Raw genomic sequence first — 23,965 nt, 5'->3', positions numbered from 1 at the left:
CTTTTGAAACCCATTTTACGATTACATTTTGTTTTTTTTCCCGCATAAAAAAATGAAAACCGCCCTGAAAACCCGGGTTTTTTGGCTTTTCAAAATAAAAAAGGAAAACCCTTTAGGGGGTCTCTCCGAATCAAAAAATTTTTTAAGGCCCGTTTTTGGGGGTTTAATTTGGGTCCGGGGAAAAACCCAAATTTTGGAAAGAAAAAAGTTTTTAAAAATTAACCCTTTAAAATTTAAAAACAACCCCCAAAAAAATTTTTGGTTCCAAAAACCCAAATTTTCAAATTGGATCCCAAGGGGTTCTTTCCCTTTTAAAAAGGGAGTTTTAAATAAAAAACAAACAAAAAATTTTCAAATTTTTAAAAAACCCCTTTCCAATTTTATTAAGTTAAAAAGATCTCAAATGAGTAGTTTCGGGAAAATGTATGGGTTTTTAAGGGGTTTAAAATCATTATGATTACTGAGAAAATTACAGATAAAAGGACTTAGTTTTTTTTAAAACCACCAAATTTGAAAAAGCTTATTGCCTAAATTTTTTAAAAATATTCAAACAAATTTGGGGGCGTCCTTTTTTTAGGGGGCGATTTTATCCATCTTGGTATAAAATTAAAAAGGGTATAAAAGAGAACTTTAAAGCCGCTTTTAAATAGAAAAATATGATAAACAAAAAACCCGAAAAAGGGAAAAAGGCGACTTTCCCAATGAACCGAAAGCCCCAAACCCGACCCAAAAACAAGGGCCTTTGGGGCCCATGGGGCCCGGGGAGGCCCCAAAAACAAAATAGGACAGGACATAAGGCAGAGCAGGGGCGGGCAAACCTTTAATAATTAAAAAGGAAAAGGGAAACCCTAAAAAAAAACAAATAAATGTTTGAATATTGGGCCCCAAATAAATCAAAAGGCACATGGGAAGGGGGGACATGAGACCCGGGGAAAGGGGGGGGGGATAAATGAAAATAAATAAAAACTGGGGGAAAAAAGGGGAAAAGATATTTTCCCTTTAAGAGGGGGAAACAACAAGGGGGGGAAAACAAAAATGTCACCAAAAACATTATAAAAAAACATGACAAAACATTAAAGGAAAAATAGAGGGGCGCCCCCCTTGGAAACGGTCAGAAAGTAAATACTGAAATTTCAAAAAATCATTTTTTGCGAAAAATAACAAATTCTCCGTTATTTCGGGGAAATAAACTGGGCATTTTGCAATAATAAACGAAAAGGTTTTTGGGAAAAATTTCTACAAAACCTTGGGAAACTTAACAAAAACCGCAATTTGAAATCAACCATCGTAAAAAAGTTTTAAAAAAAAACTAAAAATTAAGCTTACCCCCGGGGGTTTTTATTCCCCCCCACTTTTAAAAATGGTTTAAGTGAATGTAGATTAATCGTTTATAAAAAACCTTCTTGGCCACTGTTTAAGAAAGGTATTTTTTGATTGACTCGAGAAAAAAACCCCCTTGGACAACCTTTCCCTTTGGGCCAAATGGGGAAAAAAAGGAAAAAGGAAAAGGGGTAAATTTTGGGAGGAGGGGGAAGGGTTGGAAGATGGAGGGGGGAAAAAAAGGATGGGGAGGAAAGGGGAAGGAGGGAGGAGGGGGAAAAGGGTGGAGGAGGAAAAAAAAGGAGGGGGAAAAAAAGGTGTGGGAGGGGGAAGGGGGAGGGGGTTTGGGAAAAAGGGAGGGGAAAGGATGGGGGAAGGGGGGGAAGGGAGGGAAAGTTTTTTTCCTTTTTTAATTTTGCAAAACGTAAAAATTTTGTAAAAAAACTTGAAAGGAAGGCAGTTTTTGTTAAAGCTTTTTATAAACTTGCATTAAAATGAAAAATTTGTTTCTTTTATGAAATTTCAGTGTTCTTGGGCTTGACAAACATGCAAAAAAGAATGAACGTTATATACATAGCAGTTACGAACACATTTAAAAATTTAATTCTCATTACAAGAAGTAACTCAAGGGAAAACTTTAGAAAAAGATGACATTTAACCCCCTTTTTCCCCAGGGGTTTCCCGGGCCCAGTGGTAGTGGAAAAACGGAATGGACCAGAACATGCTGTTATTAACTAGTCGTCGCCGCCTAAAAAGCATCAATGGGTTTTCGGACAAAAGGCAAACCTATGTATGACGAACTTTTAGCGTAGAAAAAACTGGGGTGAATTTTTTACACGGTATCCCCCGACTAAATTTTTAATTCCCGATACATCAACGCCACAAAAAGGAACCTGATTGTTTTTTTTACATTTGATGACAGAGCCAAATGCCCAAGAGAATTCCCATCTTTTCTAAAAAGGAGCCATCAAAAAAACGTATCCCTCATCTATCTCACCCCGAATTTTTTTCCTCAAGAAAAACTTGCAGGGACATCGCTTTAAATCCAATCCTGGTATTGTTTAATAATCCTATCGACAGACAGCAAGTGCGCATTGGCCAAAAAGAATATAATCCCCTTCAGTGCCCCTTTTTATGAAACGGTTCGAAAAGCTAGTCGAAACCTTAAAGGGTTTTTTTAAAAAGATCTAAAAAAAGTACCCTGAAAAATAATGTTTACAATAAATTTTTTGAGGGCCAACAATCCAGAATAAAAAACGGATGGATATACCTCCCGGAAACCAGTAAAACGGTGAATGCAATTCGTTTTGAACGACATAAATGACGATGATATGATGATGACGTAGCTCCTTTCCGCAGCTTACTGAATACATCCCGTTACTTTAGAAGCTGCTGTAATACGCGTCGATTTATGATAATTGACCTTTTTCAGTGAATTTAAACGACCAAAGAAATTTCCAATTTCCAAAATAACCAAACTAGGACGAAGGTCTTTATCAACATTTATCATTGGTTTTTGGCTATAGAAACTAGATACTGACGTGTTTTGTACAAATTATTATGGTAATATCCGAAAAACGGGAATATTGTGCCTCAAATAAATTATGGTAACCATACAATACAGCAAAAGTGAAGCCGGTAACAGGCAGCAGCCTTGGCAAATTCACTACAATGTCAAAACAATTAGTGGCAATAACGCAATCATAAACGGTAGTAAACCACAGCAATTATTATTTAGTCTGTGAAATACATGAACAAATTGGGAATAACATTCTGAAGTGTTACTAAACTATAGGTCACAGCTGATAAGTCACTCTTGCTTTCACAGAAAAAGCGAGCAGCACATCATCATCGCATAGTAAATTTGCGAGTACGAATACCAAGTATTCTGCTGATCTATATATACATAGGAGAGTAAATAACATTGACAGGACATAATTTTGTGATGATGCGTGATTTTCTTCCTGCTGATCAAAACAACTCTATATTTCAGAGTAGTGATGGAAGATGCAGCCGGTTATAGTTGATTGATAGAAAGAGAAATTGCAGACGTGACTTACGTAGAAAGTCATTCTGTAGTAAATGAAAGTGTGACACAAGTCTGCATCGCACAGTGTCAATGACGAGCGAGACTCAATAGGTATAGAAATTTGAGGTGTTTATGTTAAACATTTATATATGTGAATAATGTGTTAGTAATGAACTTGGGTTGGTTTGACAGTATCTTATTTTCTCATGGGGTCAGCATATATCTGTTATCAATAGAAACAGATCCTAGGTAATGGAATTCGTGCGTAAGAGAGAACCGAAGAGACCTCTAATGATTGGGGGATTTTCAGTATTAATCTCTGGAAATATCATTTAAGAAGACTTGGCACGACAACACAAATTATGACACAGCCGTACACTTTGCTGTTATAATGTAATATGAGACCACATGCGTCCTATAATAAAAATCACAGAAGATAAGAACGAATAAATGACGCAAATTTATTTTGTGCTGTCTAATAAGATTTAAGCATTTACATGTCGTAGTTATTTTAATTTCAGGAATGATCCACAGTATAACAACTGAACTGAATGCACATCAGGCTATATATCCTTACTCCAGTTTATTGATACCACCACTCGAAATTACAGAACACCTCCTGAGCGAATTCCTGAGCCAATAATAGTCATGGCTGAACATTTTCGTTCCACAATGCCATGATTCACTCTTTTCACATACGTGGGATCTACACAGCTTTCTGTCGTACAATTTGACCACAGAACTTCAATCAATTTCGTAGGTGCAACCTGAAAGCTGAAGGTAGAAATGCAAGACACCTAAATGCTGAGCGATTCAGACAAACGACAGAGAATGTAAGACCTTCACACGAATCAAAGCTTGTTTCCTATAAATATCTCTCTGAGTAAGATGTTTAAGAATCCAGGTGAATAGGCTAAGATTAATTGATGTGTAATCCAATTTGCAGCTAAATCAGATAATTTGATATACTAGTGTGTTGAAAATGGAGTACAAATATGAGGAGAAAGGTAAGTAGCAATCATTCATACAGCTTTAGGATTTGATTGCTAGCATCAATTTATCTTTACACATGTGTTGTTTTTTTGGTTCTATTTACAAGAAACCGATACCAATTGCTACATATACTATGTTTTTTCACGCACGTAACCCAGTAAAAAAGTATAATCATTATATGGCTAAGGGAACAATAGAGTATGCATAATTTGCGAGTTAACCAAGTAATATGTGAAGCTGTCCTGCTATGTGATATAGTTTCTAATTGTAACTAGTTCAACTATATAAGAGAGCTATTGATTTTTACATAGCATCATTCTTCCTCATGATTTGAATTGCGACAAATTGCTAAGAAGTAATATACAAATAGATGCGAGCGAATCAATTAGATGAAATAAAAAATCTCTAGATAACAGTTAATCTATAACTATTTTTATTATATTTTTGATTAATAATACGAAAGGATCCCATTTCACAGTTCCCGAATAACTCGTTTGACTTGTTTTATCCGAATGACTAACAAACTGAGAGAAGAGCTCACTGCATGGAGATGAATTAAGTTGCTTTAAAATGTATTCTCTAACAAAATAAACCTTGGAATGAATGAGGGAGCGGAGTGATGGATGTGGATCGTGGTTAGCTTGAGAGCGAATTGTGAGAACATCAAAAAGACACAACTATATACTAGAGGTCGTATTAGACGTGCGCGAGTAGTTCGTTTGCGAAATATTGATCTATACTTCATTTGAGAAGCACCATTATAGCTGAAATGAGCTTACATAGTTTATGAGGGTTCCAGTGTGTCAATAAAAAAACGACTCTAAAACATAAACATAGTCTTCATCGGAATCGAAGACTTCTAATGATGCAATATGAGAGCATATTGACTTGGTATAGAAATAATGCATAGTGCAGAGGCGGCGTCATGAAAAACCAACCATAAAATGAGGATTCGTCTGACTAGCCATCAGCATGTAATTTTAGAGTTATTGCCCTTGTTAATTGAACAATTGCCAGACACACTGTATGCATTGCTCGGCAAGTCTGATTAGGACCACTGCTGAAATCGCTAATTAAGTGTTCATCATACATGTCTTTAGGAGGTTATAGTGAGCGAGAGACAGCATGGTAGCCTAGAGTCTAGCAGAGGCCAGCAATTATACGCCATATGTATGTAGTAATAGCGGTGCAAAAGACGACGTCTCATATATACTGCTTCCTAATAATCCATAGGTCACTTGAATCAAAAGTGTGTTGTTATTGAGGATTATTTATATCTCTCTGGAAGATAGAATATAAGCTCATTTGTCTCTGATAGATGCGAGCGAAAATAATCAGTATTGAGTGTAGAGGTGACATAGGAGGAGAGGGCACTGCGCGGTCAAAACAAGAATAAAAAACTATTAAAAGTTTCGCATGACTAAGATAAGGGAATTTTTATATTAGACCCAAATATGTAACGACATGCTGAATGAGGGTATTGAGGATAGTGTAGAAATATGAATTTAAAATGTGGGCTCAGACAGTGAGATATTTTACGGAGATCGTATATTATTCCTAAATAATTTTAAGTCTTTTCTGCATTTGTGTCCTAAACAGATTTCGGAGTTACTTCTGTCCGTTATATTAGACGTAGTGTGAACTACACTTTTGGACATCTTTATTAATAGATCGGTTGAAGTATATATCTTTCTTATTAAACAAACCAGCGACTGTTACTGTTTAATTAAATGATGTTTTCATACTGTACAATTCTTATATACATACCATATACATGTATATAATTAAATAAATGTCATAACTTCTGTTTTTTAGGGTATATGACAAAAACAGACAGATGTGTTTTATCCAGTGTTCACAGGGGTTGAAGAGCTTTGCTAGCACTTACAGCTACAGCTGGTTCAACAGATTGTGCCAAATAAACATAAATTGTGTACTAGGTACATGTATAAAATAACCATTAGAAATAGTACAGTTGAACTTGAAGGCAGAAAACATAGAAGAAATCAGTGATCAAAGTATCTGTGGATCTGAAATTGGGAAGTAAATGTTATGAACAAATGACTTATGTGATTTACATGCATTTACATTAGATAAAATAAGGATTTTTGACCTTTTTTATTTATCTTAAAAATAAAATTTGGGATGAAGAATTATGTGACATATTACTACAGCAAATATCAAATCAAGTCATCAATCAGAGCCAAATAGCAGTCTTAAAGTCTTCATCACTGCAAAAATGTTGAAATATGGTTAGACTTCAATACTTGTACAGTATGGACCATCATCAGTATATGATCAGATACCTGCATTCAACATATTGATTAAGTTTAAGTAAGTTAGTGTTGGAACACTTTCTCATGGAATTATAGTATAGCGTGTAATTTCAGGTCAAGGTTTTGCCCAGGTTTTGTGCAAAATGATAAGTTTTGTGAAAGGCAACACTGTCACACATAATCCTTTGACAAATTCATGAAAACTACACATGTATTGGTGCTGCAAGTTGTGACCTTTGTCAAAAAGATGTAATGATGGAAATTGTAGAAATTTATTTTTACTGGTATTATGAAATACATGTGCATGTGCAATTTAAATTTTTAAACAGTTATATAATCAGATTCTTTTAAGTTTCCTATCAACACTCACATCGAATGGCTGTACATAGGTTTAAAATTCTGGCATCATTTTCCATGAAATTTAGATCTTTTCTTATACAATTTTGTAATTTTTGATAAATTTTAAAATTAGGTGTTTCTGAAACTTTAAAATTTACTGTGTGAGATATTGTGTAATACATTAAGGATGTAACAAGTTGAATTTTGTTGACATCATTTTCTGCCCACATCAGGCACCAGTATTTTGTGAATGATATTCCCTTTGTAAATTTGAATATTTAGGTTATTTACAGTATCTATGTTATTACTGTTGCTTATTTATAAATGAGATAGCACTTTTAATTAATTAACAATGAGTTATGTCTAATTTTTTTATAGTCTTAAATAAGTGTAGATCTGCTGGAACCTATGTTATAATTACATTGTAAATGATTGCATTTGAACTGGGGACATTTGTTTCACATTAGCATCATATCATAAAGAACAAGTTGCACACATCCTGCATGATTATATTTGTTTAGGAATATGGTTCCTGTTCCTAAGTTAGATTTTTTAATTCAACTTGTAATGTCTGAACTAACAGTTTGCTTTAACATGAAATTATTTATGGGATATTTGTCATTCATGACAACATAATAAGACTTGCAGCCTTTCTTTAAATGCTTTTAGATGTTACCTATTTGATTTTGAATTTTGCAAAATGAAAGCATTGATGCAAAATTATGTCAACCCTTAGCCTGTATAGTTTATAATGGACATGTTTGGCTTTCATATTTAAAAGTGTTTATTATCATTTTGGGTACATACATAATTGATAATGCTAAATTACGACCAAATAATATGACCTATTTTGAGTAATAGCCTCATAAACCAGATACTGTTCTGGCCGTTGTCAAAATATTTATATATATAATTAGCTCACCTGTCACAAAGTGACATGAAGAGCTTTTTTGATGTAACAATGTGAATGGGTATCATAATTTCACTGAACATAGTAACAATATGACTGGGTATCTGAGTATTAAACCAGTGCTGAAGGCACAAATTGTACTTTAAAACCTGAAATATCCAAACTAGCTTAAATATACATTGCCTACTCAATAGCTAGATTATCCCAACCTATATATATTTAGTATTCAGGTCAAGTTTGATCTTGTTTTTCTATTGTTACTATTGACTTAGGATGTTAACTTCATAGGAAAAGATATTTGTCAATTTATCCCTGTGATTGTGAGTGACCTTACAGCCAACTTATGTACTCTTATTTTTGTTATGTTTATGTGATCAACCCTTGATACATTATATTTAGGACTGTGGTTATACGTGTATGTTAAATCAATAAAATATTGCATTTGTAATTTCATATTACATATTGTTTTGAAAATGAAGACTTACAGGTGTGAAATAAATTAATTGATAATCTACAGTGCAGTTATTGTTTTTAGCTTAACTATTTGAAGAAAAATGGGGCTATCCTTTACACCTGGAATTCTTCATCAGTGTAACATCTTAATGTTTTTCGTGCAACTAATGGCTTGCACTTCACCTTGGTTTGAAATCCGCAAGGAACATTGGATTCTTTCATGTGTATAAGACTTTGCACACTTTGGGATCACTTTCCAAGGCCAGTAACTCTAGCATGGATTTTGACAGAAGTATGACCCTCTAAACTTCTGATTTAATACAGGTGAAAGTTTTGCCTGCAAAATTAATCTTGAAACTTAATAATAGTATACCTTGGACGTCACTGTCAAAGGTTCATAACTTGTGAATTTTAAATGAAATATGGCCTCATGCGAACATTAAAAAATGCAAGACTTGATCATATGTAAATAAATGAAATATTCCTTAGTTAATTCAAACATTTTCCATCAAGTTCTGATAATAGATGAATAGAACAACTGTTCTATTGACAGCCCATGTTGATATTAATGGACTTGCTTGTGGTTGCTGTGGTAGTCTCCTGATTGACTACAATATTATTAAGTAGAATAGCTGAATTTCAAATGAGTAACCAATGCAGTTTTACTATTGATGTGTAAAATAGTGTTGGTTGAGTCTGCATATATCCGTATGTAGTATGTATGTCATTTTGCACATACATGTATATCATGACTTACAAAACCTGCCCATCCATGAAAAAACACAGGGTAAGACAGTACGTCAAATATGATCTTGGATATTCTTAAATGACCATCATTAAAGCTAGATGATACTGAATTTGTATGTATAATTATTATAGACGTTGAAATATGATTTTTTTTAAAAACGGCTTATATTAAGTTTTATTTGATATATATGATCAGTACATGTGCTGGGATTGACAAATATACATTTTATTTGGATTTTAAAGGCGTTTTGAGCTCCACACCCCAAGTGTCTGTGAGAAAATATAAGAAAAATAATTTTAACGGCCTGACGTGGACTTTCTTGCAGCCAGTATTCGTATTGAGCTACCGTTTACGTAGACTCCATTACAATTGACGATCCGTAAATAATATATTATCGCGAATTTACCATTTTGGTAGCTTTATTGGGTCATTTAATAGAATCGTTTAATACAAAAGTACAAATGAACATGCATTGTTTACATTACGGTGCGTCAAATTCAGGCATGTGACAATTCGTTACAAGTAAGCTAGTCACTGATTGGCTGAAGTGTAGACACGGATTTTCCTGTCTAAAAATAGAAATATCGGTCTGAACCTACAATTTTAGCAGAGGTAAGAAAGTGAGCGATAGTGGAACATTCGACCGATGCGCAGGAGAGTAATGATGACGATGATGATGATGAAGATGCAAATGATGATACTGATAAAGAGCATATAGAGGGTGGTGATAGAGGTGTAAAGAGACAAGCTTTCTTTATGGGACCTCCTGGTAAGCGTATAAAAGAAGAGCTCAAAGAAGAACGCAAACGTCATGACATATGGGATAGAAGATTTCAGAAGCCTTTACGACAGTCTTGTAAAGAACAATTTAAAGACGGGCTAAACATTTACATAGATCAAGAGTACTCTTTTGATGAGGCTTATGTTCACACTGCTAATGATGCGTTGCCACATTTTAGAAAGACGATGAGACAAAATTATGCCCAGTTTCTGATTGACTTTTACGCATTACAAGAGGACCCCGCTCAGCAACAAATTCTCCAGTCAGCGAAGAAACTTAGACATTAGCACGACATGACCATTGAAAAATCTATCCGACAAGCCGTTTAACTTAGAAAAGACCTGTTTGAGACGTTATGGCCCAATCACGACATCAAGGATTGTAATGGTGAGAATAATAAAGATGATGACGGCGAAGATCACATATCAGATGAAGAATAAAAATACCGTATATGATCTTTGCTCCTTTACTTTCATACACAACATGGGTTCCATAGAGGTGTACGATCATAAACAACAAAAATGGGTGCCGTATATAGATGACCCAGAGAAATGGTATCAGCATTTTAAAGATTTGAGGGACGGTTACGTGACACCCGATCATAGAGGCTGTTACATTATCGGTAGCGGTAATTCGCGTAAAATCCTCGTGACACTAGAAACGAAGCTCAAAGAAACGGAGAAAAAGCTTAAAGAAACGGAAGAGAAGCTTCAGAATGCACAACGCCCTGTGGTCAATATGGTTAGCCCCGTGGCACAAGCGGTTGAAATGGCAAAGTCGGAAGTAAAACGATTACGATTCCAATATAGAAACGTCGGCGCCTAAGAAGCGTAAAACGGATATTAACTGGACTCGGTTCACTTTCTAAAATGGATAATTACCAGCTAGAAAATATATTAAAAAGATACCCAGTGACAGTGTGTGCGGCTGAAGAAATTCGTAAACAAAACGGAAGATTTGTGATTTCAAACACAGATACGACCGGGAAAACATTGGGTAGCCTTCTATTTTCCTAGACACGGACCTTACGAATATTTCGACTCGGTTGGAAATTGTCCAGAAAGCTATGGCGTGGGATTTGAGAAGATACTTAACAAGAAATATCTCAGAAATTACGGCCAACTACAACAACTTTTGTCTAATGTGTACGGCCTCTTCTGCGCATACTATGTCATAAAACGATATCAGGGAAAGACTTTGAAAGACATTGTCAAAGAATTTGATCCGTATCAGAAGAAGCACAATGATCGTTCAGTAGTGTCTAAAATGAAGAAACTGATTAGAAAAAAAACTGACAAAAAAGTATATCACTAGTTTTAAAACAATGTTCTGTATGAAATAAAAATACAAATTACCATGTGTTTTTATTTTATTTATTCCATGAAAAATAACCTTATGCTACTGCTATTGCCCCGAAATACAAGACAACTACTCCCCACCTCTCTCTGTTTAGTCCAATCATTTTGCAGTCAGACCAATGAAAATGTGCAAGTACTGTCTTATCAGTGACCAATCAGAACGCTTCTTTTACTCCATTTATTACGATTGACCGTAGCGATTCATTCATTGCCGATTTAGATAGCGAGGAGTAAAGACTGGGGGTAAGCTTATTTTAGTTATTTTAATGATTTTTACGCATGAGTGATTTCACTTGCGGTTTGTTAGTTCCAGCTTGTAGCATTTGTCAAGACCTTTCGTTTGATATGCAACATGCCCATGTTATGTCCAGAAATAAGCGGAGAATCGTCATTTTACGCATGAGTGATTTTGACTTCCAGTATGAACTTAACTATCAATAGCGTCTGAAAGTTCTCTTGAATACCTTTAATTTGATACCAAGATGGATAAAATCGACCCATAAACAAGGACGCCACACTCGTTTGAATATTTTCAAACAATTTAGTGCAATAACGCTTTATCTAACATCGGTGGTTAAAATACACTAAGTCTATATCTGTAATATCTCAGTAACTCATAATGATAGACCCATAAACCTATACATTTTCTGAATCTACTCATCGAGATCTTTTTAACGTTATATAAATTGAAGGGTTTTGTAAACTTTGAAAATTTGGGTTTAAAAATCGCTGTTACGTAATAACTCTGTAACAGTTGAAAATCGAATCGACAATGGGGGTGTAAATTAAAGGTATTGAACTGTTCTTTCAATTGGTAGTCAACAATTAAAAATCATATCGTATTCGGTTGCTCTAGTAACCAAAATATATATTTTTTACGCATGAGTGATTTTGACTTCCAGTATGAACTTTACTATCAACAGCGTCTAAATGTACTCGTCAAGACCTCAATTTGATACCAAACACGACTATGTTTCGTTCATAAACGAAAAAGTTATGCGCGTTTTTCCGCATGAGTAATTTTGTCTGCCATATTGAAACTCTCCTATCTCAGAAACAGTAAAAGATAGATCCATATAATAATACATTTTCTGTATCTACTGGCAGAGATCTTTCAAACGGCATATAAATCTAAGGGTTTTACGAACTTTAAAAAAATGGTTTAAAAACCGCTAATGGACCATAACTCGAAAAGGCTAAAAATCGAATCGAGAACCTAGGGTTTATTTTGAAGCATTCTGTCAGGTCTATCATTTGATGCGAAAAAAATCAAAATGTATATCGTAAAATGTTGCACAAAAGACGAAAAACGCTTTTTCTATTGTATTTTTGTTCGGTTTTAGTTACCATTGATAATAGTTTTTTTTATAATTTTGCACATTCGTGATGATCAGTTTTCAAAACATGTTGGCATTTCATTTCCAAAATGAGTTTAAAATTATGCCCAGTGGTAAACTGACACTTCAATAGCTTATTGCTAACCCGCTTTTACTTTAGACGGATAAACTTTGACAGTTGAATGGAGCATTGTCCGCATATCCTGCCGTAAATAAACATACGCCAGACCAAGTGGCTACTTTAAAGGGATTAACTTTAACATTTCAATAGGCCGTTGTTAGTGTATCCGTCCCTACATAAACATACGCCAGACCAAGTGGCGACTTTAAAGAGATTAATTTTGACAGTTGAATGGACCATTGTTAATGCATCCGCTCTTAAATCAACACACGCTAGACATTGCGACTATGATCACGTTCGGTGCACTCGTGACCAAATCTAAATATAGCCAATAAAGTCATAGCTCCGAGCATGCGCATTAAGGGAGTATACACTTATGCAGTCATTTGGATTCGGGTCGCCGAGGATTCAACAAGTAATATTTTTTATTGAATGTATAAATAAGAATTTATTATAGACATATTAAAAATATAATTAAGCCGTTTGTATTTTTTTAAACAGATCTTATTTTATTCGAACAATGATTTTATTAATTAATATGTTTTAGTTAAGCACGTATTTATACAAAGGTAATCTGTAATTATAATAATGGTGATTATCTCACCGTCTAGGGCCGAGGACCTGACCTACAATGTCCGCGATTCAAGCCCTAAGATCGTGTATACGAGTCAGCTCCGTATACTTCCGGGAAATATTTTTTATTTCTATTTATAACGTGATGATGTCATTCTTAAAATAGAATCCAAAATGGCCGCCAAGCGTCTGTTATTCAACACGGCCGCCGCGCATTTGTAGTGAGGTCATTTCTTCTATGCAAATAAGTTACTATTTATAGAAAACAAAATGGCCGCCGCGCATGCGCAGTCGTGGCGCCAAACCGACGCCCATACTACTAGTGTAGTTCGTCAACTTTGAACATACATATACAAAAAGTAAGTGTAGTTCGTCAACTATGAACATCTTTAAAGTTGTAAAAAAACCCATACCTCTGATCCATAAAGTAAAATTGATGCTATCATTGAATCAAATAGACCCAATCACCGGACCCGTTCTTCCAATTGTGTTCTAGGTTGTTATCCGAGGTTTGAAGGAAAGGGCCGATTGCTTATCTCTTTTATGTACAAATACATGTTGTACGCAAGTTGTCGTCGACTTTTATCTTGATTTTTTAATTATTTAAACAATTTGTTTGTGCCGATTTAAAGAAAAAACGCAACTAAGCTAAATCCTTTTTTAAAGCAAATAACAAGAGATATATTCCTTACACATTCTGACAAATATATGTAATTTGTACAAAACCTTTACATTCATACAAGCTCTATTTTTTACGATTTCATATATTTTAAGAATTTATTAACAACCGGTGTGTAATCCTTTATTGTGAGCTCGACTGGTCGTGTGATACCAGCAGCAATAGGCACGGCGGCAGGTGCTGTAGTAACTGGTGTAAAGTTGATGATTCAGACAGAACCTTTAACCATAGCATTATCGTCTGCTGTAGATACTTGGACTTCAACAGGGGCCATTGCAGGGGCCATTGTAAGCAGAACAGCAAACGGTGCAGGTATTGGAGCATTAATTTGTCGGTATATCTGCAGCAGGCATGTGCTCTGTGACGGCTGGTGGTATTGCCATGGCATTAGGATTGTTGGCGTCAAGCCCGTTAGGACTACTGACCGTGGGAACCAGTCGCACGACGGAAGAAAGAAATATTTCACAAGATTGCTGGAAACCAGTCTTTGGTGATACTACCCTAGAACTGTCAAAAGGAATGATGCTAAAGGACCTGGTATGTCATTCTAATGTTAGCAGCGTTGAAATTCAACATGAAGACTGTTTACCGAAACTCTTCATTGAAAATGTATGGAGAGAGGAGTTCGAATAAAATATGTCATATTACTATATTACAAGACGATGATAAAATGTCATGTTAAACCACTGTAATTCCCGAAAACCAAACGTTTTATAAACACTTATATGAACGCATATTTTGTTATGTTCAGTTATTCAGTTATATTTCTTTAGAAAAAGTTGTAGTGCTTAAATGCATGTCAAGTTTATGCGTGTGAAAAGGGTATTGTTTCACATGTTTTCAAAATAAGGTTTCGAAAAACTTTGCTTCAAATCGTAGTAAAGTTATTCGTGAACTTGAAATCATTTAAATCGAAAAAAGTTAACAAAGAGATAAAAAAATAATTGAAATACAAAAAATAAATCAATAAAGTTCACACAAGCCAATGTAATTTACTTTCATACGTTAAAGTACATGTTATCCAATTCAAACCTTTTATATACGAGGATTGATCAAAAAGTTCTCGGCCCGATGTACTTTTGCTAGACAGAGAACCCAACTAACAGTCTTACTTTTCAATATAATCGCACTCTACATCAATGCACTTTGCCCACCTGTGCTCCTACTTGTTAACCCTTCAAAATAGTACTCTCTTTTTTGGTCCTCAAAGAACTCATTGACCGCCTCCATTACATCTTCATTGCTTCAAAAACGTCTACCACGAAGCTTGGATTTCAGTTTCGGAAACAGGTAGAAGTCAGAGGGGGGCAAGCCCAGAGATTATGGGTAATTTGGAAGAATTTCAAAGCCCCAGTCAGTTGCAGCAGCCACCGCAACTTGGGATGTGTGAGCTGGCGCATTGTCGTGCAGGAGCAGTCCTGCACAACGCCTTGAGTCAGTTTGCCCCTCCTTTTACGCGCGATTTCTTGACTCAGACGTCTCAATTCGTCTGCATAGTACGTACCGTTTATGGTACGACCTTGCTCAAGATAGTCAATCATAATTATCCCCTGACTATCCCAAAAAGTTGAAGCCATCATCTTCCCTGATGATGGTACCGTCTTGAGTTTCTTCGGAGGGGGTGAACCAGGGTGCTTCCACTGCATGCTCTGGTTTTTTTATTCTGGATCGGAGTGATGGACCCAGGTTTCATCCTGAGTTACGATCCGGTAGATAAAATCAGGTTCATCCTCGTAGCAAGACAAAATATATCTTGAATTGTCAAGTCTGTTCCGTTTTTGGTCGTCAGTCAACTGTCTGGGGACCCATTTAGCGGAAACCTTTGACATGACATAGACATCAGTCAGTCAGTAAAAATACCTGCAAATACAGGGGCTACAGAAACACTGATTATGCTTTAGCATTACCCTTTGCGTGCAAAATATCACAAAGGAAAAGGTGGTTCGTGTGGCAGATTTTTTACTATTGCTATTTTTTTCTGATGTTGTAGGATCAGTAAAAACAGTTTTCCGAGGTTAAAGATCCTGTAACACATTTTTTTCATGGTTTTATTTCATAAATATGATGCTCAAATTAAGATTTGTCAATATTGTAAGTTCCAATAAGCATTATTTATAAAGATATTACCCAATTTAACATTTCATGAAAATAAAGGGAGGTAATTAGAAATTTATTTTCTATAAATCCTAAATGAAATTTTCCAATAAGAAATGAATGCATATAATTTATTGATTAAATATAATGTGCACAAATATTTGCAATACACATTTTACATATTCTTCGATGTTTGAAAATTGTTTTATTTGCATAATTTCATACATATATAATTTTTGCAAGTGTGGTATACACACAGTAACAATATCAATCACAAACCTTTTCTATATATAATATACAGGATCTTTAAACCCTTTTGCTACTTTTGTATTATTAATATATGCGGTTTTTTTATAAATGTGTACAAAAATGAGCAATGAAATATATTAAATTTTCTATTGCTAAAAGATTGTACCCCCTGTAATATGGGCATGCAGTCCAAAGCATTGTTTCAAAAAATGGCATCCTTGACATTTATCATCAACATCATGTTATTTTAGTCATGTTTTCGTTTTTTGCCAGAGTTCATATTAGACCTAAAAAAACAACACAGAAGGCTAACAAATTTGTTACTAAAATAGCGTTTTAAAAAGACAACCCAGAATAGTCACCATATCAACATGGCAACTGGCCTCGGACAGCAATCGACCATTTATATAGGAATTTTCAGTGGAGGGGTAATCAACATGACCGTATTTGGCAAGTGACCGCTACTCGGAAGTGATCATTAGCTCTCGTTAGACTGTAAACCATTGATCATGTAAAACACGTATGTACAAACAAATATTCAACGAAATACGAAATTGTATAAATTATATTTTCACGGATGAATTGCCTCTTAATTAAACTAATCCAAAGTTATTGAAATCGTAAATGTGAGGTTGTAACATTAACACGATTAAGAACATATAATTGATGAGCATATTTGAATACGTGACTGTTATGGAATGCGAGAAAGCTGGACTTCCTAATGACTTGGATATAGAAAAGGTTTGAATAGCTTTTTCCCTGACGCGTGTACTCGGTATTGGCGGCTTATGCACTTTTTACAAGTGATCGACGCATGAAATATCATTTTACTTATGGAAATGTGAGAAATATGGTTATGGAAATATTGATTATATTGAAAAAGAGTATAACTTAACTTTTAAAAAATATATTCTAGATTTTACAGTCCACCAAATTGTATGTTGTACTGTAAAACTGTTGTTAAACCACTATCTATTGAAATGAAATGCAGAGTTAGATCGTATTGGTCTGTAGGAGCACATATGTCTCGGGGCACATTTGTCTTGGAACACATTTGTCTTACGTAAGATCGATGCGGTCGCATTTGTCCCATATGAGAAAATTGGGACCTCAAATGTCTACCAAAAAAAAAAACTGTGTGACAAATGTGCTCCGATCAAGATTTTTAAGGACCAATAAAGCACATTTGTCTCATGTTTTTTAACGGTAAAGAAATCACATATGTCTCATGTCATTTTCTATAAATCATTTGTCACATATTTTCCCACGGCACAAAATATCTTTTAGAATCGAAGTTCGCCGTTTTACCTCATGTCAAATGGTCAATAGGTTCAATAGGTTTGCTACTGCTTTTTTTGAAATCTTAAACTTAAAAGCTACTGTGGAACTATTAATTCTAATATCTCTAATTCAAGGAATTTGATCGGCTAAACCTGAAGGCGTGTGAAACGATTGTACAAAGGCGAAAGCGGGATGGTACGATTATGAAACAACGATTGCACGAAGATGATAAAACGAATGCATGATGATGAAAACGTGATGGTACGATGGTGAAAACACAATGGTACGATGATGAAACTGCGATGGCATGATGATGGAAACGCGATATTATTTTCACTGTCATTGCATAATGGTGATTTCAACATTGTTCCATCGTTGCTTCATCATCGTGCCGTCGTGTTTTTATCATCGTACCATCGTACTATCGCGCTTTCACCATTGTACTATCGTGCATAGGGGTTCAGGGAGACAAAAAATGTTACTTACGTCCAAACGGAAACCGTAATCGGGTGATATTTGAACGGTCTGCGGATGTTTCTTAATTCAAAATGTCACCATTTTCATGTTAAGATGTTGAATTCTGCTTATGCACAGTGAAAAAATAGTGTCCAATAACCTGTACGCCATTCAGCGACAAGGCCAGACGGCTCCCGAGCTGGTTCCGTTACCATAGTCAGATCTTTGAGAAGCACAGACACGAAGCAATGCGCGATATTTTACCGAGAGACACGGAAAAGCGAGATTCGTCAAAACATGGAGCGAGGCACGATATTTTTTCTGTTTATATATTTCTGATGAAAACAAAATACATGTGGGTTGGTCTTCTCATGTTCTTCCTTGGATCATTTAGGGGCCTCTGTTGCCGAGTGATTTCAAACAAAACTCTTTGCCCCTGACCGTTGTAGGTTCAAAACTCACTCGGGGCGTCGAACTATTCATGCGAGGAAGCCCGTCCAAGGTCTAAATGCGGAAAACCTATCCGCATGCGAATGTAATAGTAATAACTACTTCTTTAGAACGCAATAGCTATCGCGTGCGCACGTAATAGTATCGCGGGCCACATAATAGCTATCGCGCGCGCACGTAATAAATGTCCCCTTTATGCCACCATAGATGTTACCGTGTTGTTGCTTAGAATATTTCTTACCTCATTTATAAAACATTAAGCATCGGAAAGAAACATGCAACAATTAACGATAAGATTGGACACTCTGAATATATGTTTGGGTTCCGGATACTGCACTGGTAAAATTTTTCATTGTGACATGCAGAACAGGCATATTCTTTAAGTTAATATATGACTCCTATGCAAAGGCAGGAAGTTTTTGATTGAACGGAAGTGACCTTAAGTCGGTATTATGAATACAGAAACACAGAACTATGGGAGGTAGCCGGTAAACGGACGGGCATAATTATTACCTTTTTAGAATTTTATGGAAGAATGTGAGACAAATGTGCTTCGAGTGTCCTTTCTATTGTGTGTTGAACACATCTGTCTCATTTTCAAATTGTCGCAAATATGAATGTTTATGAGCACAACGGTCACACCTCGTGAGACAAATGTGCTCCGAGACAAATGTGCTCCTACAAAGCCATATACCAAGACACTAGAAGTTCCCGTGTTTGATATATCGTATTTTGTTAAATGATTTTAATAACTCCTACACTGTATCTAGATTAAAATTTCAGTGGTAAAAGATTATTCAGAATATTTTGTATGGATGTGGACTTTCCGATATGTGGAATTATCATGAATTTTAGAAATTATCAGATCTATTTTTAAATGAGTGGTACTCTTCTACTGAACATTCTAGTAACTGCAAGTGTTATAGACATTTTAAATATAAATTCTGTTCTAAAAGATATCTTGTAGAATAAATAAATTGAGAACAAGAACTAACAAATTGCCAGTAGAAACTGGAAGCTGGAATGGCACCGAATTACATAATCTGTACATTATGTCATAGATCCATTGGTAATGAATTTCATTACATTTTTGAGTGTCCATGTTTTGTTAACAGCAGAAAACGGTTTTTATGTTAATGTATTTATGCATTCTATTGATCTGCTTATGAACACTGATGTTAACCTTCCAGAATAAAAAGCTATATCTATTTATATAAAAATATATATTCAGTTTCGAATCAGCCAAATAATTTACTAATGTATTAATTTATTGTCGTGGAGAACTCAATTGAATGAAGTACTTGCTGAATCTCAAGCGATTGTTTAAGTTAATAGTTTATATATCATGCTATATTGAATGATTGATTCTAAAGCCTGTTTATTATGTATTTGTATTAATGCTCATGTTGTCATGTTTGCATGATTTGAGTAGAATAAATCATTGAAATTGAACTTCTTGTGGACCAAACTAAAATGATAGTACATGTATTAATATGTTCCATTTTGTAATCAATTCAGATTTTCTAGCTAAACATTTTTTAAATAAAAGCTGAAAAGTCATTTTAGGTAGAATAATCTCGAACAGCAACAAAAACAACAATACAATAAAAGTAAAAATATTTAATATATGTATCTTTAGGAAAAAGATCTTATCTTTTTTTTAAATTCATATAGTTATGAAAGCTTATCAGAAAGTTATTACGCGTTTATATATACACAACTTATTAGAATACGTATTTGCTTGGATAGCTCGAGAACCGGGGTATTCAACAAGATGATAACTATAGAGAGTTCATGGGTTGGATTACAGACGGAGGATTACGATACGCATTTGCCAAGAAAAACGGTAAAGATGATTTTTATCGTAAACAAGTTGATGAAAAAAGCAGACGAAAAGTTATAATCGTCGGTGCCGGAGTGTCAGGTCTAGTGGCAGCTTATGAACTTGCACAAATTGGTCATGAGGTTTGTTCATTTGTTAAAAATGTTAATGTCGCAGTGAAAATCTGTATGTGAAACTATTTATGTTAGTTAAATAAAATGAAAGAAAAAGAAGTACAAACTGTAAATGTAAAGTCTAAAACTCACAATCTGTAATTTGTTATAATGCTATTCTAAACCTATATATACGAGGGTTGTCGCAGAAATAAAGAGACATCTGTTGTCAATCTATAATAAGTATATTCAAAAAATAAAAACAAATGACTATAGCGTCTTACTCTTTAATATTATTCTAAAATTATTGTAGAAATACTTGGAATATTTATCTAAGATCTATATACAAAATACACACATCACTGTCTGAAAACCGACGCACAAATACTGTTAACTTTCCATTGTGTCGCCTAAACCTCCTTCTCTGCATAGTCTCCGCCAGTGCGGACACACTTTCTGTGTCAATATAAAAGTCTTTACCAAATGTAGGCACGATCTTCTGTGTTTCCGCCATCAGTTTCTCTCGACTGCTCAAATGAGTGCCTAGCAAACTGAATTTCACGTCCAGGAACACACCGAAGTTCACTGGGGACGAGGTCGGGACTGTAGTGCGGATGACTGCTTCTTTGAAAAGCCAAGACATCAATGTCCAACTGAGAGAATCTCTCCGGAGCGCGTGGACAATATCACGCGACAGCAACTGAAACTGAGAATTAACTAATAACATTTTAGCCAATTGCAAATGGTTTGCAAGTCTTTTTTCTTTCTTTTTACCATTTCGTAGTACAACTATTTGATTAAATTTTGTGAGCCAATAGAAACCAATATAAAGAAGGTAGTTTTGAATTGTAATCAGCGTTGATAGTACGTCTCTCAGGCACCCGGTGAATCAGTATCATTCCGTGTCTGTTCATAAAGAAGACACACATGTGCTTACCTTCTCTGTCAGTGGTGTGTCTGTTGTTTCCCAAATGGACGAGTCGGCATTTGTTTCTTGGTCATAATTCAAGAGACAAGTTTCATACCGGGTGACTATTTCGTCTAGAAACACATCGCCTTCTTCCTCCTAACGGTCCAGAAATTCCGACGATGACATCACGCATTGAGTCTTCTGGTCCTCGTTGAAAAGTCGGGGTACGAATCTAGAGCTCACCTTGCTTATGTTCAGATCTTTCAGTATCAGAAAAACTGTATCTATAGACGAGTGTTGAGGCTAAGCATCTCACTGTAAAGCAATCTGTTCTCTAATCTGCTTTACGAGGGACAATTGCAGACTGCAAGGTCCCCTCTTTTCGTCTTCTATAGACTGGCGACCTTCCCCAAACTCTTTATGTCATCCCATCTAAACACTTATGAATGACAACATTTATATCTGCCGGCCTCTGTGTCGGTGTTTCTCAAGCGCATGGCAGAAAAGAATTACCACCCGTAACTTGACATCGCCGGTTAAAGTCATGACGATTTTCTCTACGTAGACAGTTACTTGGTACATAGCACTGTAGCTCTCAGCTACTGATAATGTTAAGGTGTCCTAACAAACTGAAATTGACGTTGTAACGCCATGCCTAATTCTGGCGAAATTTGGCCCCAAAACGTGCCGTTTTTAAGTCTTTGTTAGGTTTAAAAGGGGCTAAAGTTCTCTTAGCGACATATAATATTGCGTGTGCCGCCCGTCAAACATGTTACCATGGACTCGCTCTGATTTTTAACAGAATTTTTTTTTCGATGCAGAGCGTTTTTAAAGATGGTACATTTATTAAACTACATTGTTTATTCAAGCAGATATATTGACACGAGTGGCTTATGACAAAAGTTTTTTTACCTCTGCAACAACACTCATATATAACAAGGCATATACGATACATGATCATTATACTAAAATGCTGAAATTAATGATTGAAAAAGAAATTATACTGTGACAGGTGACTATTCTTGAAGCACAGACTCAAGTTGGAGGTAGAATCCATACGATCAGAAAAGGTTTTGCACCAGGTCTTTACGGTGAAGGTAAGAAATACTAGTAGCTATAACTCTGCAATAATATAACTGTCAATGACTTGTACATTGGTTGAAATGTAACTCATACAATAAAAAAATGTCAGAACATTTTGTTTTAAAAATTATTAAGTGGAGAGAGTCATAAGAAAATTTCACAATATTTTGTTGTTTTGCTTGTGTATTAAGTGATCGTATCTCTTTTTTTATAGTACCGCGTGTTCAAACGGGTACTTTGAGTTATATTAACTGCTTTCTTAACTTTGTTATATCATATGCAGATATTAATTTAAAACATTTATTATCAATAATAGATCAGCAATCACCTGTCAATGGCATATCATTGATGAAATGGAAATCATGGAATTATACTTTTAACATTATTGTTTGAAAAAAAAGTGGAGAAAGTCTTAAAAATAAAAACATAATATTTTGTTGCTTTGCTTGTGTATTTAGTCACCGGATCTTTTTTTATAGTATCATATACACTTGTTAAGACGGGTACTTTGAATTTAATTAACTGCTCTCTTTACTTTGTTATATGATTTGCGATTATTAATTTTAGATCATTATTGATAAAAATATAGATCTGTAAAATCTATTAACTTATATATTAGTTTTCTATTTGTATAGGTGGCGCAACTCCCCTATAACCACTTTCTAACAAGGCACTATATAAAACTGTTCCATATCGACATTAGACCATTTCAAAATTTCAACGAAAATGCCTTTATTACTGTTAACGGAGACCCGCCTATAAATATATCAGGTAATGATTAACTTTTATCAAGTCATTACACACAAAACAGTCATCTGTAATGGTGAGATAACTTTAAAACAATCAACACATACATGTAGAATCACAACAGCATGAATAAGTTTGCCGATAACATTTCTTGTGTCAGCTTTCAACTATAATATACCAGAGATAGGGGCCATTTATTCCAAATGTGTGTCCAAAAGTATAATCAGTCTCATTTAAAAGCAAAATGTATACAAATTCCAAAAATCCATTTCTTAAAAAAATCCTCTTTTACAATCACCGAAAATCCAAGATGGCCGCCAAATTTTAAGAAATCAACCTGTATAATAAAAAATATATTTCTGAGTGTATATTTTGATATCTTATATTGTTTTATTACTGCAAATGAAAGGATGTATATTATTTTACATGAATTTAATGCTTTTAAAATAAATATGTATCTTTCTAGGAGGAAATGTGCCTAAAACCAACAGAAATATACTAAAATTATTTAAATTAAAAGTTTTTAAATCCATCAGAATGAGTTTTTGTATGCAAATTTTATCATTTTGTGTAGTTTTGGATAGAATAAGTTGTTTGGTACTGGCACAATTGTTCTACGATTATAATTTCTGCTGTGAAAATAAGTTTCATCCGAAAAGTGGGTGGGGTAAATTAAACCGATTTTGAAAAAAATAAAGAGTTTCATAAAGCAATAAGATTTTTTCATTTCCAACTTTTAATTTACTTTTCTTCTATGCAAGTAATGTCAAATGTAATATAACAGTTTTGGTTATGTTATATTTATTTATTTATTTAACTTTCTTTTTTTTTTGAAAACTGGTA

General features: G+C 34.8%; 1 protein-coding gene across 1 annotated transcript; it reads left to right on the top strand.

The window, feature by feature from the left end:
- The first annotated feature begins 16,917 nt into the window (after positions 1-16,917).
- LOC132730512 (L-amino-acid oxidase-like) lies at positions 16,918-22,461 on the top strand. The gene is made up of 3 exons (XM_060716466.1): positions 16,918-17,001; positions 20,197-20,412; positions 22,305-22,461. The coding sequence occupies exons 1-3, from the start codon at positions 16,927-16,929 to the stop codon at positions 22,401-22,403; spliced, it is 390 nt and encodes a 129-aa protein (XP_060572449.1). The 5' UTR covers positions 16,918-16,926; the 3' UTR covers positions 22,404-22,461.
- Positions 22,462-23,965: the final 1,504 nt, after the last annotated feature.

This window comes from Ruditapes philippinarum, unplaced genomic scaffold, assembly GCF_026571515.1.
Source record: "Ruditapes philippinarum isolate M1 unplaced genomic scaffold, ASM2657151v2 ctg22109_1_1_1_1, whole genome shotgun sequence".
Lineage (NCBI taxonomy): Eukaryota > Metazoa > Mollusca > Bivalvia > Venerida > Veneridae > Ruditapes > Ruditapes philippinarum.
This window is presented reverse-complemented; position numbering and strand designations above follow the sequence as displayed.